We start from the raw sequence: 19089 nt of genomic DNA, 5'->3' as shown, positions 1-19089 counted from the left end.
CTTATCCATTGCCTAACTTCCTTTTTTTAATTTGAACTTCCCAGTTAGAAAAATAATAAAACGATTATACTTGTATAACTAGTGTGACCAGAAACTATGGACAAGAACCATCTTGAATGTTGAATCTAAACACATACTCAACCACTTATGATTCTTGAGCCAAGAAGAATCTGTAACACTGCTCCATTACAAGTAAAAGTGCCATAACAAAAAATGTATCCTGTGCATAATCAGCAAAACTGTACTTAATGTGTTAGGAGTAAAATTATAAATTTTCCAGAAAATAACGTACCCCATTGCTGTATAAATATTATTTCTGATGTATTCATGTGTTTGTGGAGTACTACAGCTCTAGAAAGTTATCAATTTATAACAATGCCACATCCTATTTCATGAACTTGTGTACAATATTAATCTGCAGTAAGTAAGTAGGAACTACAGTAGAGAAGTAGATGTAGTGCCGTAAAACAAGTTTTTCAGCAGAGTACAGTAGAAGTATAAAGTAAAGTATAAGCAGGTATTAAAAATAATAATAATATGAGAGAAGAGATTCATTTGTACTTGTGAAGGATCCGATTGTGACCAATACCCCCTCTCCTCTGTCCCGAAAGCCTCGCAGCTCTGTGATTGGCCTCTGCTGTACCAGGCCTCCGGTGGAGGACACGCCCACAGGACAGAGAATTGCGTCAGCTCTGATATATTAACCGTAACCAGAGGCGCTCGAGCCAGCGGAGTGGCCGTATTCCAAACAACTGAGCTGACGGAGCCGCCTCAAGCCCGCGACTCACGCACATCCTGGAAGACTTTACATATCGGAGCTCCGAAGTCAGAAACGTAACAGAGCCGCGCTACAGCTCGAAGCCGCCGGCTCTTTTCACGAGACAACTACCAAACAGAAGAAGAAGAAAAAAGATACTCGTCTGAAGTTTGACTTTAAACCTTCGAGATGACTGACTCCTCCTGAACGGTGCCACCGGGAGACCGCCTCTGCCGCCGCCACCATCACCATCACCCGCGCCCCCCCCCCTCTCCGCGGAGGAAGTTCTTCCAACGCGCTCCGCGTTGACTGGGGAGAGAAGAAGAAGACGACACACACAAAACGAAAAGAGCAATAAAGAATAACCCCCTCGCAGCGCTGCCATCATGGACTCGGGAAAGGTAAATCTTTTTTTTTTTTATGAGACTCATCTTACCAAAAGACGATCTTTAAAACCCTTGTCAAACCGGTTCGGTTGTGCTCTGACGAAAAAAGCCCCCACCACAAACAACTGGCGCTCTCAGTTCCACGCGGTCCAAACGAGCCAGCCAGTTCAGGGGGTTCACGGTGTATTTTCATTATTTATATTCAGTTTTTTCCTCTTCCCATTTAATATGGTTGTATTACTATATACATTTTCCCGCTGGTATTTATTTATTTTTGAGCTTTATTATTGTTTCTTTAATTTCCACATTGAGTGGCGAGTCTTATTTGATGACCAGGAAGTGATGCATCGTGCGTCTGGATTATATGATGCAGTTTCATATTGCTGTGATGGACAGTTAGAGCCAGTGGACAAAAAAGAAACATTTAACTTTACCTCAAATACCTAATTAACAGGCTCCTGTAAATCCCAGTATATTTGATATATGATCAATTATTGGTGTCTCAAACACCGATAGGTGACAGTCCAATGTAACAATATTTATGTTTTGCACGGTGGTGCTCACGATCCTAAAGTTTTATGAATGTTCTACTACAGTACAGGACCTACATTAAACAATTCAGTAAAAAGAACTAACCGGAACTCTGATACAGGCTGTAATTAAGGTGGACTGCTCCTGTTCGAGGCTACATGACTTAAACTTTACATTTGGTTTTTATATGGTGTTTTATAAAGGGCCTTTAATAGAAATATCTTAGTTAAAGTAGTAATACAACAACAACAAAATACCAAGTAAATCAACTGCTTTTCAAATTTTACACAAGCAAATCCCCGCCAATGTTGTTATTATGTTATATGCAGTAGAGCTGCGACTTACAGTTATTGAGTTTGTCATTTGATTCATTAAGAATGTCAGGAAATAATTAAAAAAAATACGCATCACAATTTGTGGAATCCCAAAGTGGCAGTCATAATGACAAAGTGACACCGTGTATTGTCATTGTCAGACAAAGAACGGCAGCAGATCTTTTTGCATTTGAAAAGCTGCAGCCATCTAATTGTAGACAATTTGTCAATGTACTAATAATGTAATTGATTAATCAATAGTTTAATTAATCATCTCAGTCTCTCTTAACTTGTGATGAATTTTTAAATACTTTTTAGACATTTTTATTAAATTGGCCCTACACTCAAAGCTAAGTATGAAAGACGCATCGGGGAATACATTTTCACTGGTGATTAATTCAACATAGGTTTGCTACTGCATGCAAAGTTGACATTCTTAATCTAAAACGCCTCTTATCTCAGTTGCTTGGTTATAATGATCTGAAGTAATGACATCAGTCTTTACATTGTCTCTTGGACTGTGACGCTCTTTGCCCAGATAGTCAACAGGACTTATCTTGTCTGTATCGCCAAAGACTTTCCCTCTTCTCCTCCTCACCCCCACTTTCCCATGGACGTAAGACCTGTTGCACCCAGCGGAGCAGCACAGGGCAGCGCACTCTGACATGGTGGTCAGCAAAATGTTTCCCTAGCTGTTGCTGTTTTATGTCTCCGTGCTGTTTTTCACCATTCATTCTGTTATTCCGCGGCCCCCTTCAGCCGGACGGGTGTGTTGTGGACGTGATGGGAACAGTTCTCCCTGTTTGCCAGTTTCCGCTGTGGTGCACCGACAGCAGATTTGCAGAAAGAGGGAGAGCACTGAGGGAATCCGCAGTTGTCGACCCAGGGGGGATTAAAGCCTCGACCCGTTCCCTCCCAGACTTGTGTGTTGTTGCTTCTGTCAGTGTTGGACGTGCGAGTAAAAAAAGTGAAGCCACCATACTATTTAAGGAAGTAAAAATACAGCTTCAGTCCTAGCGAAGTCTGATTCACATCACACATTCATCAGTGAGGCGTGGTCCCGTTGATCTCACGCTCGTGAATCTTGGACCCGGTTTGTGTACAGATTCGCCCGAGGCACAACTTCATTCTTCTCCTTAATGTTTTGTGATCTAATTGTAATGCAGCAGTTTACGGTTAATTACACGGACTCTCCATCGAAACGTGACATTGATGGCGTCTAACCTCACATTTTTTTGGGCCCTCTAAGAGCTTCACTCTCTCGAAAACAGTCACCTTTGTTTGGGTCTGAATTCTCACCTCAGCCTCTAAATCCACCCTTTAACAAAGCACGAAAATTGCTAATTGGGGTCAAGCATACAGTTGATCAGCTCTGTTTTGAATGAACAAGCTCCTCAACTTTTCGTTCCTGACAGACTCGTCAGCACAGGTATTTTGATTGGGGGGGTCAGCCACACGTTGCAAAGGAATTTAATTGCACACCGACCCCCGCCCCCCTTAAGACAAGTCCAGTAGATGAACTTTCATCTGCATGACTGGCTCCCTTCAGCATGTCTTAGACTGTAAACCGTCAGCCACGTCCTAATGAGGCATAATGAGGCTTTGCTGGGATTAAAAGATCTGGGAGGGTTTTAATTGAGATGAACAAGTGAGCGAGAGTGTGGCATGCTTAATTCGCTTTCTCGAGAGAAGTGGGCTGCTTGTGTGCACACGGAACTGATCGCTCCACTTCTGATCGCCGTCGGCCCACTGGGCTTCATTTAACGACGCTGAAAAAAGAATCTTAATTGATCGCTACTGTTCATAAAGGCATGAAAAACCTCCCTTAATCAGTATCACCATGACACAAAGACCAGACTGCAAACACAGCTTCTGAACTGAAATAATTTATAATAGTGTCAGTAACATTCTTAAACATAGAGCACAACTGAAAACTTTGCGGCTGTGTTTAATAAGAATATACAGCACATTTTAAAACGATGATGAGATAAGTTATTTGCCTTTGTTCTGCATTGTTTCAACAGAATAACCAGGATACTCTTATGATCACAAGACTCGTATTCAACAAGCTTTAGGAGACAAATTGGCATGTTCTGTTTTATATTATGACAATATTCATCAGGGGTTTCATCATGTTCGCAGAGATAATAGACACTTCCCCCTGGACGAAGGCTGGATGAGATTTACCAGAAATGTAAACCAGATGAGGACATTTAATTACAGAAACACAATGCTATTGTTTAGGTTTTTCATCAGTTCATTTTATTTTAATCAGGAAAAAATTGCAGTCACAAGATGATTAACAAAGATCTTATACATGCTGCACTGCATACACCATGCACAGAATGTAAGTTAAATGACACGGGTATTATATTTGTCGGGAATTACGCACAAAAAAGGCCCAAAACTGTTTTGTAAATTGTCTCCGCGTTCCTCTGCCTGGAGGTGAGGTCGGGGCACATATTGGATTCTCCACCGCTGACTGTGTAAACTGAGACCGCAGAGGCGACGTGTGGAGCGACGTGCCGGTAGCAGCGTAACCCAATCGACACAAAGAGGAACTGAACTTAGCCGAATTTTGCCGTTTTATTATTTTAAACATATTAAATAGTGTCTTTTGACCTCGTGCAGAAAAGGGGAAATCCTCCGTGAGTTTGGCTCTCATGATAAGAATAGAGTCAAAAACTAAAGTGATGTGAAGTAGTCACAGAAAAAGTCTTTGTGAATTTATTTATTGTTGCTGAGACGTCTATGATTTTAGACAATAGAGTCCTTGCAGTCGCCTGGCTTTATAGTTCTGTGTGAAGTTTTGGAGTTTCCTTTTAGGATACTTGCCTTTGTCCGCTGCAATTTTGACATAAGAAAAATAAACTTTTAACCATTTGAGAATGAACAGATACAGATGGAGGGTTTATGCAAATACTGCAGGAGAAACTCAGCATCACTTCGCAGCCAACCTCTGGCCTTACAGCAACCAGACTTGTGGCTGTAAAGTGATCATCCCTTTTTAAAAAAAACGGTTCTCATGTCATCTAATCTAATCTTGTTGACATCTTTTTCAGAGTTTGATTTCCTGTTCACGGAGGTGTTAGGGTCCAAAAAGTCTCGCGGTTCACTGCGACAAGCTCTTCTTCTAAAGAATTGACGTCACACCACTTGCGGCTGTTTTCACTCGTCAGACCGCGAGTTAACGTTTTGTTGCTTGGCTCTCACTGTGTGTTTTAGGCTTTTAGTAGATTTCAATTTTAAAAGTGACGACACTTCATAACAATAACTTTGTTCTTTTTGAAAGAGAACTGAGAAACATTAGTAGGGTTGAATGTGAGCTGGTGTGTAGACCTTCCCCTGCTTTACTCGCGTCGTGCACTTTCTTAACCTGCTCTCTATCAGCCCCGTGGTCTGTGTTTACTCAATAAGAGACGAGAGGCGGAGGTGCCAAGCAACCTAAAGCTGCTATCAACAGCGCTAATACTGCACCGCGTTATGCAAAGAGGACACATTTGCATTTGGGGTTTCAGGCGCTGGGAGGCATTTCCATGGAATGAAGGCTTGGGGAAGGAGATAATAGATGTATGTGAAGATATGTCCGACAAAATGTCCCACGTGTTTAGTCAGGGTTGCAACACTGTTCATGTATTCAGTCTGGGAGAGGTACAGGCTGGTTTTTATTCTTGTGTACATCATCGATTGGAGGGTAAAGTAGTAAAAAAGTCACTGAGGCCTTTATAGGCTGGTTTCCCTCTGCAAGAATTGAGTTTCTGACCAGTGTATAAAACTCAAAACCTCTGACATGTTTTAAAATACACGTATGTCTCTAAATCCATGTTAACCTCAAAGCATTTACCGCCCGCAACTGTGGCTCATTGGCATTTTCTTTTTTCGTTTGCTCATTATCTAGGAAATAGCAAGTTATTTGGCCCCTTTAGAAGCTGCTATCTTTCTAACACAGTGAAATCCTGCGCCTCTTATCATGTTTTAAAGCTGCATGATAGATTAGCACGCTGCGCAGCTCGACGTTAAGTCATCTGTGTAAAAGTAAACACCGTTGATGCGGTTGAGGACTGGTCACACTGTGTTTTTGGGTGTAACTCATGCATTGTGCTGCTGCCTCTGGTTTCATCGTACCAGGGAGTGTATTAATATCAACCCTCCCACCGTCTTGTTTTCAGATTCATTTTGGCTGTTACCATCAAACAAATAGTGACAGTAGTAGTGACATTTCTTGATTTTACTTCAGTTTCAGATCAAAACTTAACTGTGAAACGCGTATCCCAGACACCGTGTGTTCACGGAGGCCAGGCCGAGGGAGGGAGGTCTCCTGGTTTGTGGGTTGAAGGTAAAGATGTCACAGAGGACTGTTTGATTTCGCAGAGAACACGCCCCGCCATCTCCTCGCTTACATCTGGAGTCAAACATCCACTCTCAGGATGAGGGGGGGGAGTTTCTGAGAATGATTCCAGCTATTCCCCACAGAGGGGTGGGCGGGGTGAGACTTAAAAACATTGTCTCTCCAGGGATGACGAATCCCCGAGGGGACAGACAGGATTTCTTCTTCTGCTTATAGTAAGAAAGCAGCTGGTGATTATACTGCTTCCGCATTTCTAATCAGCGGCGGAGCGTTTGGCTTTAACTGAATGACTTCAGTTCTGCTCGGGTCTTCCTCATTTGGCAGCGTGGCCCCTTTAAGTGCGAGCGTGTGTTTACATACTGGGCCTAAACAGTCGTGTCGTGAACTTGATGACCCTCCATAACAAGAAACCCTATTGGCCCAGAGCTGTAGGTGGGTCCTCCGGGGTCGGTCTAGCCGGGCCCATTTCTTAGACCGAGCGTGCTGGAGTGACCTGCCACATAAAAATACACTACGGAGGTTGTTTTTTCTTCTTCGTCTTCCTCTTCCTTCTGCTCTCCTCCCCCTGCATTGTGCAACGGGAGGAATTCTGACTCGCACAAAAACGTCTTAAGACTCGTGTGTCACAATGGATACTGCTGAAGGTAGTTTGCGTCACACTGCAGAGGAGCATTCACAAAAGTTTTACAACAGTTTCTAAGGAGTGCCCTCTTCATGAAGCCTCGTAGTGTTGTTCTTTTGTTTGTCTTCTTCTTACTTTTACCTTTGCAAAAATGAACGACCACTTAAAGCGGCTGCATGACACCAGTGAACCTGTTCCTGAGGAGTTTGTCAATCTCTTATTTCAAGTCTTATTCAATACAGCATGATGTTCATTTTGTATTATTTGGTCCCACTCAGAGTAAAATAGACGATAAAGCCCGATATGCATTGGGGTGTGTGGATACGGCTTGATTGACAGCTGGTCCTTTTCCAGTCGGTGCACGGCTGCAGGTGTAGGTGGACGTACAGTTACAGTAGACGAGCTCACAATCAGATCCAGCCCACCACGCTCCTCCGAATACGGTTACTTCTGGTTCCTGAAAAAACCAAGATGGCGCTGATCAAAATACTAAACTGGAGGCTTCAAAACAGAAGTTCACAATCCGGATGCCACTTGCACTACAACCCCGATGGATCAAAGTACGTTAGGTTCTGCATGCGTCCTTTGTTGTTTGTCTATTCTCATTTTGGTCTACAGGTTAAATTTAAGAAATATAATAACTGGAAGTCTACAGGCTTGATTCAGAGGTGACATCCACCCTGGTGAAGGTCGGGTCTTTTTGTTGTTGCCACAACGCGAGGCACCTATCTAGTGTGAATCACGGTAGCAAAAAGGATTTGGTGACCTGGCGGCAAAATGTTAATCACTCAGGCTGACATGATGACTGATGATGGTACAATATTAAAGATAGAAATAAAAGTAAGTCAACTCTCTCGTGTTTGTGTGGGAATGTTTTCCATCTACACTCGCACACTAAGAGCTCACTGGAAGTACAGGTAGTAGCCTAAGATCAGCAAAAACAAAAAGGTCAAGCGTGGCCCGAGGCTGTTTTGCGCCGTCTGAGACAGGGACATGCTTTGCTCCGGTTTATTAACTTTTCGGTATGAGCAAAATCCTCTACTAATCTGCCCGGCTCTGCCGAGATCAAGCTCAAAATGAACTCCGCAATAACAACGGGAACAGGAACACAGACGACAACGCCAGTCGTAAAAAAACAAAAACAAAATGAAAAGTCCTGGGGTTCAAAGATCCGTCTCTTCCATGTTCCTCCTGAGCCCGTGACTTCATTCTCACCGTGTTGCCGTGTTTTCATTATATGAACATTATAGGACCCAGTGAGGATGAAATTATTATTATTCATGATATTCCAGAGCAGCTGACGCTCAAATACAATGAAAGATTTGGAGGTAACGAGATAGGAGGATAATGGATGCTTTGTCCCAATGAATATTTGGCTTGAATGTAAATGAATGTGTATACTCACATTCAAGGGAAATTGCCAGTCATGTAAAGCTTATCGTCCAACTGGAAAGATGATAAAAAGTGTTTTTACATAGTATTTGTGCTCGTCACCGCTCTCAGACTCTTCTTTGTCCACTGGATCAAAAATGTTGAGCAACTGGTCAAACTGGTCTTTTTCACTCACTGCATTTCCTCCTCTCTCTCTCTCTCTCTCTCTCTCTCTCTGTCCGCTCGCAGCAAATCACGTTCCCGTTGATGATGTGCGTCGGAGCAGCCGTGATCGGCTCTCTGCAGTTCGGCTACAACACCGGCGTCATCAATGCCCCTCAGAAGGTGAGTTCCAAGCAGAGCGTGTGTGCTCTGCTCAAACAGCAGCTCCACGACCAAACCAACGAGACGTGGTGTGAGTCAATAGTGTGGACAATGTGCGCGCCGTCATCATCGCCTTTCCTGCCAAACCTAGTCGCGGCGTTTGCAATTCACCACTCACTTGTTGGATTAGAGATCAAGACAGGCACTGGATGAGGGGGGGGGGGGGGGGGGGGGCGGAATAATAATAGCTGCGTTTAGGCGAACGTCCAAGTACATCTGAGCGATTCCTGTGTGAAAGAGTGTGTCCATGACCAAAATTGGACCTAAGGCTGCTGCAGCAAACAGTCTGGGAAAATCTAGACGAGGAAATTCAGAGGAAATTAAAAAGCAGGAGGTTATTAGTCACCTATCCCCCATATCGAATCAAGGGAAGTAGCAAAGTTCTCGGAACCCCCCCCCCCCCCTCCCCAGGACTAAATCTACAGTAGGTTTCATTAACAGACAGGTACACTAAAGATATTCATTTCCCGGGGGATTTGTCTTGTTTTGTTGTATCGTGGGTAAATAACGTCCATGTCTGCCCGGCGTGCGGTGATCCGAACACGCCCTGCGGCTACGCAGCTGTCTCTCCACAGGTCACAGGTGTGTCGCCAGACAGGCCAGAGTTCCGCCCACTCCTTTTTCTTTCTGTTTTTTTTTTTCTCCCTCAGCGAGCTGGAGAGCAACTCTCCAGAGTCACACAGGTGCTGGTGGCGTTCTCTCTGTGAGAAGTCAGACCGCTGTCATCGCACTGGGAAAGCTGCCCAGCACTTTGATGCTTCCGTATTGCATTTCGTAAGAGAGTTGTAAATAGACGGAAGAGAAAATCTGCGCGAAGGTACAATCTCTTCGTGTCCATTTCTTTTTGAATCATAAGGGGACGATGAAGTGGGCAGCCGACGTTTAAGAGGACATTTTAGGCTCTGAGATGTATGTGCAAATAGTTTCCATTCGTCATGAATTAAATATGTATAATAAATAATCAATGAAACTCTTTATTAGATAACCTTGGGGGATGTTTTGTGAACAGATCATGGTTATAAAAGAGTACAATCTGTCTAGTGGGGGGAAATAACAGTTTGTTAGTTTTTTAATTATTATTAAAAAACTAACAAACTGTTATTATTATTACTCTCTTGACAAATCAGAGAATTGTTTCCAGAACACAAGGCGACATAAACGAACTTAAAGATATTCAGTTAACAATAAAAATAAAACAACCGGCAGCCAAATCCTCGTATTTCGAGAAGCTAAAATCCATAAATATTTGACTTATATTTGCTTAAAACTTTTTTTATGTGATTATCAGAATGAACTTCTCTGTTTGCTGGCTTATCAGTGCAGCTCTAAGTCCGTCCCTATGCTTCCTCGAAAGTCCCTCGGATACTTCATAATATCAAATCCCGTATTCAGCCTCATCAACTCTTCAGCTGTTTACAGCAAAGATTTGCAGCACGTGTTCCCCGTCACGCGGCTCAGCCACCGGGTCCATTGTGAGCGAGGGGCTGCGCGGTGAGAGGGAGGCGGGGCCTATGTCGTCTGTTACACTCTGGGCCAGTATGAACCTGCCTGCTTGGCTCTGTATCCCTCCACACGTTGCCCAGCTTTGGCCTCTAACACACACACACACACACACACACACACACACACACACACACACACGTGTTTGTGTGCGTGCGTGCGTGCTCACCTTGACAACTTGGCCGCCAGCCAGCTCCAGCGACATATGCTGGCAGCCTGACGGCATGAATGGACGTCTTGTTTCAGTGTTTGGTAAGAGCCAGCTGATGGTTTGGACCGTGCCAGTGAGATCAGATTGGACTGGGGGGTGGAACACAAAAATAATTGTGCAACTCTTCAAGATCAGCCGTTTCAGTTCATCGTCTACCAATGAAGAGCTAGGAGACGGCGCCTGTTTGGCCCTGTAGCCTGATGAATTGCCAATAACTTTCACTTCATTCATTGTATTTCAGATATAGGTGGTTTTCCGAAACATATACAACACACTGCCAAATGAAAACTAGCTGCGAAGTAGAAGTAGCAAGAGCCCGAGACTTAAATCTACACCGAAGCTTCGGCTCCAGCGACGAGACTGAAAAGTGCACCAGACAAAAACATCAGATATCGCATGATAATACACAAAACAAACAAACAAATGACGCGCCGTATTGCCATAATTTGTTTGAGGCTTGACCGGCACTTAATTTACATCATCTGTCTGCACCGTCTTCGTCTGCAGTGGATTGATGGCACCTGAATGGATACATTTTCAAATTAGGAACCAATAGTCACTTGATGCTAGTGGATGGAAATTTGGCTGGTGTCAATTTTTTAAAAACCTTCCTCCCTTATCTACACATATGAAGTTTGACACTGGACATAGAAGCTGTATTTTTATTTATCAGTGTGCTTTTCAAATGTTTGGTTTCGGAGGACAGTTTCTTATTTCTGGAACAGAACCTGGAATCTGCCGTTTGATTTTGTCTCACTACAAATCCTCCTCCTCGCAGATCTACAAACTCGACTATGACTTCTTCCAAATAAAGCAGGTTTTCGAAAAGGGACATGTGATTGGCTGAAGGTCGCGGCTACAGCACTGTGTTACGTATGATGATGCGCTCGTTTTATCGCCAATGCGAGGTCTTGTGAGCGCAACCTGATAGTGGATATGACCCGAGTTCCGTGTCACCGGCGTCAAAGAGTGTCACTCTATATATATGTCTTCCCACACCACAGGAAAGCCCCTTGACAAGTGACAGCCAGCCTCTCTGTTTCATAACTGGTTCACAAGGACACGGCGGAGTATTTGTTCCACATGCCATCACTGAGCTCCCAGTACATCATGAGCTCCCACACGAGGGGCGACCGCCAAGTGTTTCAAAACAAACATGGGCGGTGTGACACTATCGCGTGGGGGGGTGAGGCGCATGACGGAGCTGAGGTTAACGTTTTGGTAACGGCGGCCGGTGGCCACAGACATTCTGCTGAAGTCACAGCAGGGTGAGCGGCGGCTGACCTTTCTGGGTAATACGAGACGTGGCACGGTGACACACATTGGCACACTGCTGCTTTAACTCCGCCACCAGCTCCTCTGGGCGTGTTTGTCAACATACGCAAGTCGCCTGTAATGGAGATGGAGGGTGTGTGTGTGTGTGGGGGGGGGTCAACTTCCTGGTTACTAGGATGTGGTAACGATCATCACGGTGCTGCCATCAGCTGGTCACACAGAAAGGGCTCAGAGGAAAAACATAAAGCACATGGTTTTATTTTATTCTGACTGACTGTGATGATGACATTTAAACCCAGGGTTGGGTAGTAACGGATTACATGTAATCAGGATTACGCAATCAGATTACATGTAATCAGATTACCAAAAATATGTAACTTCGATCAAACCAGATTACATTTGAAAAAATGTGTAATCAGATTACAGTTACATGGTCCAGGTCTCGAGGATTACTTAATCACATTTGGATGAGCTTTTTTAAAACCACAATACATATTACTGTATTTACATTACTCACCAATATACTCTCAGGGAGCCAGTAAATGCTGGATATGCTCAATCTTATTTGGGTTGAAATCTTTTTGACATTTCAACAGTTTCAAAGATCAATTTGTGGAACTCCAAATTTTGCGGTTGCGTCAATTTTTTCGTCATAGGGTGCAATATTTTCAAGATTTGATTTTGAAGTAATCCAATAATATTCAGATTAGATTACATTATTTTTGTAGACCAATGGATTACGCGACTGACTAGATTTCAAAGTAATCTGACCAAACCCTGAATTTAAAACTGTGACATGAAAAATTTTCTGTTATGATGATTTTCTGTGTCTTAAGATATAAAATTGTTTTTGTTTCATTGTGCAATGTCATCAAAAAAAAAAACCCCCGATCACAGTGCAGAGTGGAATCCTGTTCCAATCCTGCAAAACCATTTCCAAACATATTTCTTGTTTATTTCTGCCAAAAACATGTGTTGTGTCAGTGTCATTGTTTTCCTTCTTACTTGTCGTAGATCATCGAGAAATTCATCAATGAGACGTGGTTCCAGCGCTACGAGGAACAAATCACCAAGACCACCCTCACGGCCATCTGGTCCGTCTCCGTCTCCATTTTCTCCGTCGGTGGCATCTTGGGCTCCTTTTCCGTCGGACTCTTTGTCAACCGCCTAGGAAGGTGATTACTGAATGAAATCTGCTGTTGAAGAATATCACAACAGCCTCGGAGAGAAAAAAATACTAAACTGCTACATCCCAGCTTTCATTTGTCAGCTACGCTTAGTGGCGTTGAATATATCGATGTCTTTTAAAGAGCATTTTAACAGCGCGTGATCTTGCTTTACAGTTCCAGGAAAAGTCCTAGATCTATCAAAAAGTATTACATAATTACTTAAAACGTAAATACTGTACCCTCTCATGTAATGTAGGTACTAGCAGAAGGAGTAGACGACGGTAAAGTGGAAATTTAATAACTCGAAAATATTTAATCTTACATATGTTATCGTTAGGATCATCCTTCTTCCTGGGGCCCGTGTGAAAACAAAACAAGAAAAGCTCAGGAATTAAAAGCAATATCGTACATGATAAAACCAAAAATATAAACAGCCAAAGCTAAAATACACATAACAAATATATTAGCGGCACAGTATGTGAGCTGGTCAGGATCAGAGGAAGCTCACGTCTTGTGCTGAAAGGTGTGAAAACATGTGAGCTGAGGCAGTGAGGCAATTGTCTTTAGTCACACCCAGGAAAAAGGAAAACAAGCATAAGTTACATCACACCGCATCAACAACCGACATGTCACACACCCCTTTGTGGGTGAAAAGAAAAAAAAACAAGTTCAGTCACTACTCGTTGAACTCGTGGTCGGATGTTGGGGGTGTGACAAATTTCCCTGGTATACGGACATTTAACTGTAACTCGTTTCTCCTCTACAGGAAGAACTCCATGCTCGTGGCCAATATCCTGGCCTTCGTCTCCGCCGCTTTGATGGGCTTCTCCAAGATGTCGAGCTCCTGGGAAATGCTGATCATCGGCCGCTTCGTGATCGGCCTCTACTCGGGCCTCTCCACGGGCTTCGTGCCCATGTACGTGGGCGAGGTGTCCCCGACGTCGCTGCGAGGCGCCCTGGGCACCCTGCACCAGCTGGGCATCGTCACCGGCATCCTCATCGCACAGGTCGGTGGACCGGGGTTGTTCCCGGGGATTTATTCTAGACTGGTGGACGGTGAAGTGTAGTCGCTGTCCCGCGAGGAGGCGGCATGTCGCGTTTTTCTCAGGCGGTTCATGTCCGGGTTGGTTTCAGGTCTTTGGAATGGAGGCAATCATGGGCAACGACAGCTTGTGGCCGCTCCTCCTGGGCTTCACCTTCATCCCAGCGGTGATGCAGTGCGTCCTGCTGCCTCTCTGCCCCGAGAGCCCCCGCTTCCTGCTCATCAACCGGAACGAAGAGAACAAGGCCAAGAGCGGTGAGTTCGCGCACGCCAACGGGGATTATTATGTGATCAAACTGCTCTAGATGTGATCAACAGAAAACACGTGTGGCTGAACCGGTGGTCTGCTTTTTCAGTGCTCAAGAAGCTGCGGGGCACCACCGATGTGAGCGCTGACATGCAGGAGATGAAGGAGGAGAGTCGGCAGATGATGAGGGAGAAGAAGGTGACCATCAAGGAGCTCATCCAGTCACCCCTGTACCGCCAGCCCCTCATCGTCGCCATCGTCCTGCAGCTCTCCCAGCAGCTGTCCGGCATCAATGCCGTAAGTTTTTCCGAAACCCCAGACAAGATGTTTTATTGTTGTTGTTGTTGACAGAGAAAAACCCAACAGTGACATCACTTGTCCGTGACTACGCTACACAATACACACAATGGAGCTACATCAAGAATATCCTGAGCATACCTTAATGTCAACTGTGTAAAAAAAACAAAAAAACTGAAATAGAAAACCATCTAATACTTCTTCTTTGTACCTTCGTACCTTTAGGTGTTTTACTACTCCACCCAAATCTTCGAGAAAGCCGGAGTCGCGCAGCCCGTCTACGCCACCATCGGTGCCGGTGTCGTTAACACGGCGTTCACTGTAGTGTCGGTGAGTACAGTGAGATCTTCACAACTGATCTTGTTACTCAGAAATAATTCTGTACTTTTTGGACATGGTGTTTTACTCTACACATATTTTAGACATCTCCTCGCAGCTAAACAGGTGTGAGGATCTCTGCTGTCAGATCTTACATGAACAAATATGAGTTTTTATATGAAGCATCGACACAAATGCTAATTTTCCATCTACGCAGTAGAGTGTTTTTTTCCCCCCCAACAGAAATAGAAAAAACGGAAAGAGTGAATTGCTGTTGTTTTTTCGGGCAGTGTAAGGATTACTAGAACTCAGCAGAGGTTGACTCGCGCTGGTTTATTATTGTGCGATACTTCACTGAGCTTTTTGTTGTTTGGTGTTTTCGCAGCTGTTTGTAGTGGAACGTGCGGGGCGTAGGTCTCTGCACCTGCTGGGGCTGCTGGGAATGGCCGGCTCCGCCATCCTGATGACGATCGCCTTGGCTCTGCTGGTGGGTCCACAAACACACCGCTTCACCGTCCCCTCAGATACGCAGTGCTTGTTCTTCAAAACAACGTTGAGGCATCTTTTTTAATCGAATCTCTTGCTCTCTGTCCCCGTAGGAAAAGGTCAAGTGGATGTCGTATCTGAGCATCGTGGCCATTTTTTCCTTTGTGGCGTTCTTTGAGATCGGACCGGGTCCAATCCCCTGGTTCATCGTGGCGGAGTTGTTCTCGCAGGGACCCCGGCCTTCGGCCATCGCCCTCGCTGGTTTGTCCAACTGGACGGCCAACTTCATAGTGGGAATGGGCTTCCAGTATGTGCAGGTGAGTGGAGAACGTGGCCAGAGGAAAACACTCCGATCAAGTATGTTGTGTGAAGCGAAAACTACAGCTCGTATATTTCTTGAATTCATTAGGGGATTTTCTGGGAAAAAACTACAAAATTCTCCTAAATACACAGAACATTTGACAAAGTTCTTTTAGGTTAGGTTTACAATTTATTCCCCCTGCTCTATCCATATGTTGAATTCTCTGCCCATCTGCAAACACAACTTTCCGTGCGCAAATACTCTCGAGGTCCAACCAGCGAAATGAACCCTTCTCACACCGTCAGATGGTTTTTAGAATTGAACCCCCCTCTAAATAACTGCTTCTCCTCTTTTCACCTCTCCACAGGAAATTTGTGGCCCGTACGTGTTCGTCATCTTCACCGTGCTGCTGCTCATGTTCTTCGTCTTCACCTACTTCAAAGTGCCGGAGACCAAGGGCCGGACGTTCGACGAGATCACGGCCGGCTTCCGCGGGACGGGCGCCGCGGGCGGAGAGAAGCACTCGCCGGAGGAGCTCAGCAGCCTGGGAGCCGACTCTCAGCTCTGAGCGACGCAGGTTCCTTCCCCAACTTCCCCTAACTGAACTCTTTTCTCAGAACCGAGGAGGAACCGACCAGTGTCTGCTAACTAGACGTAGGCGGACCCATTGGTAGCGTCATTTTTCCACACTGTCACCACATTTCGGGCGTCATTACCAAACACAGAACAAGCCCAGCGTGATTCTCCAACATGACATCTTCCGCCGCCCCGTTCACGTCGCACGGAGAAACCAAAACCGGCGGTCGGCCCGCCCGGCGGACGTAGACGAGGGGGAGTTGAGGATAGATGGGGGAAGATTTTTTTTAAAATATTTTAACGAAGGAATGAAACGAGCGTCTGCACCAATCAACCAACCTTTTTTTTTCACTTGACTATATTATTTAATCTGTATATGCTCTGTTCTTTGTAGCCTGTTACGACGGCCTATTGCCACCTGGTGACGGAGGGGCTGTAGCTGTAGAACCAGTTCACTGTGCAAAAAATACTTCTGGTCGTAATGCTGTATCACTGTAGACCCCCTCGCACTGTAGATGCCGCACAGCTCCACTTTATCTCTCGCCACCAGATGGAGCTCTCCGCCCGAATAGTGTCCCGGTGAATAAAGAAAAAGTCGTTTGCACCTTTTTTTTTTTTTTTTTAAAGTTACTGAGAACACAATCAGTCACATGTCGGTGTTTTAACCGTGAGTCATTTTTAACGGTTGTGCTCCAAACGTTTCACACATTTGTCACCTTTTTTCTCCTGCGCGGAGATATTTTACACTTTTTATTTGTTTAGAAAATATTTATTAGTGAAGATGTCATTTCTTAAATACGATTTTATCATGAAAACAAGTTTGTCCAAATATATCAAGAAAATTCGCTCGTCAGTTCACGTGGGTTCCACACACCTAGTTACAGCTGATGAGATGAATATCGGGTCTGCGGACGGAGGGAACTGCATCTGTGCAGATCCGAGACCGGAGCGCTGAGCTTGCCCGAATAAATCGTCCATCCATTTTTTTATGGCATGAGATAAGCACGGCACACGCTCGGCAATCAGCAGCCACAAAAACGACAAATCTGTCTCAACCAAGCCAGAACATTGGTGAGTCGAAGTGTCTAAAACAATCAAGCGTCCTTCTGCCTTCAGCCTTTCAGCCTCTCGCAGCTTATCGCAGTTTCAGGTCAGACTGACCTGATCCAGACTGAAAGCCTCTGTCAGTGGAGGATATTCATTTTTTCTGATTTGAGATTACCCGTGGAGCCTCCGAAGTCTGGTGAATGGGCCCGAGAGCTTCTCTCGGGGATCTTTTCACAATAACAGGAGCTCACATGCTGTTTCCTCGGCGACGATGGCATCTTCAGAAAACCTGTGAAAGAAAAAAATAAAATAAAATAAAAGGAACTCGTGGGGACCAAAATGAATGTCAACCTTTTGCAACGTTTTTCTTTCTCTGTCCCGAAAGTGCTCGTCACCCCTGTTGGGGTCAAACTCCACAGTGTCCAATTTGTGTCATAGGAAGTGGACACGTCACGCAGTGCGCCTCCTCTTTGTGCCTCGTGCGCTGAATTCTGTCGCATCGTGTCGGCCTCTCTCTCTCTAGTTCACATCTGTACTTACAGTAACGCGTTCAGCAGCTGCCTCGCCGTACAAGTCCCTGTCTACGACTGCTGTATCACGTCTTCCATCTCTTGTTAAGTGCATCTTTAAGAGGGAAAGTCATCTCTTCTCCTTTTTTTTTAGCCGCACTTTATGATTCACAGACATAATTATTTCGTCATGTTTTTTTTCGTTTAACTCAGTCTGGAAACTATTACTGAAGAGAGACTGAAGTACTGCTGATGGATTACTTGAGGTGTTTCAATAGAAATGTATGTCATGATGTCGTTTTGTGTGTGTCTATTACATTCTTATACGGAGCACAAACACACGCACACACACACACACACACACACACACACACTTACAGGTCAGTTGTGAGTAAATATGGTAATGTTCATTATCTGATGACTTTGTTCCAGATCCAACCCAGTAGTCAAAAAACAACATTTTAATCATTCCATAACTGTTAGTTATTGTACATAGATCTTATATTATAGAATATATATATATATATATATATATATATATATATGGGGGGATGGGGGGTTTCAGTGGGTAAACTCTCCTGTCCTGGAATGCACTGCAACATCACATCACCAGCAAACTCATGCAATGGCACCACATGTCCCCAATATTAAACAATATTTTTTTTAAATAAAGTATTTTATATACATTGATCTACACTCCAGCTTGGGCATTTAATTTTTCATGTAGCCTATGAAATCTTTTCCTCACAACACACAAGGATGATGTAAATATGAAAGATACTATGGCCTCACCCACTCCAAATGAACGATATTTAAGTTTTAGAAACTTATTTTTTTCGATAGATAAATTAATGGTTAGTACTGTAGTGTCGTAAAATCTCCTTTCGCACTCGCTTAGTCTAATCCTTTTTTATTTTATATCTAAGGATACGTTTGTGGCCTTATAACTAAAATCTCAGATTTCACGTGGACGGGTTGTTTCAATGAGATGTACTCAGTAGTGTTTGCATTTTAGCGCACAGAGCATATTCTAATGTTTGTCATAATAAAAAAGATCTGTGTGTATGGTGCTGATATGTGAAACCTCTCCTGGGGGGGACGTAGATTTTCGATGGATGGTGGCGTGAATGCCTCTTAACAGTTTTGTACAAGTGATTTCATGGCTGAATAAAAGAAATCATACATGCGGATCTGAAGGGTCTTTTTGGGGTCCTTTTATCTCTTGGCCACTTGGGGGCAGCAGAAACGAGCTGTGAACACAACGTTGACAACACATTTGAGTCGAGGGGCAAAACGTGTTGAGGTGGTTTTGAATTTGAAGACTGATTGTTAATGGACTGTATTTCTTTAGTACAAGTCACATTCACTCATTAATTGATTAATTGAAATATTTATTTC

General features: G+C 44.1%; 1 protein-coding gene across 1 annotated transcript; it reads left to right on the top strand.

Annotated features, from left to right (window-relative positions):
- The first annotated feature begins 696 nt into the window (after positions 1–696).
- Positions 697–18881, top strand: slc2a1b (solute carrier family 2 member 1b). The gene is made up of 10 exons (XM_035631048.2): positions 697–1158; positions 8579–8674; positions 12714–12874; positions 13635–13875; positions 14003–14165; positions 14267–14454; positions 14680–14784; positions 15158–15259; positions 15372–15575; positions 15927–18881. Exons 1-10 carry the CDS (start codon positions 1144–1146, stop codon positions 16125–16127), a joined length of 1476 nt encoding a protein of 491 aa, XP_035486941.1. The 5' UTR covers positions 697–1143; the 3' UTR covers positions 16128–18881.
- Positions 18882–19089: the final 208 nt, after the last annotated feature.

Source organism: Scophthalmus maximus, chromosome 6 (genome assembly GCF_022379125.1).
Source record: "Scophthalmus maximus strain ysfricsl-2021 chromosome 6, ASM2237912v1, whole genome shotgun sequence".
Taxonomy (NCBI): domain Eukaryota; kingdom Metazoa; phylum Chordata; class Actinopteri; order Pleuronectiformes; family Scophthalmidae; genus Scophthalmus; species Scophthalmus maximus.
This window is presented reverse-complemented; position numbering and strand designations above follow the sequence as displayed.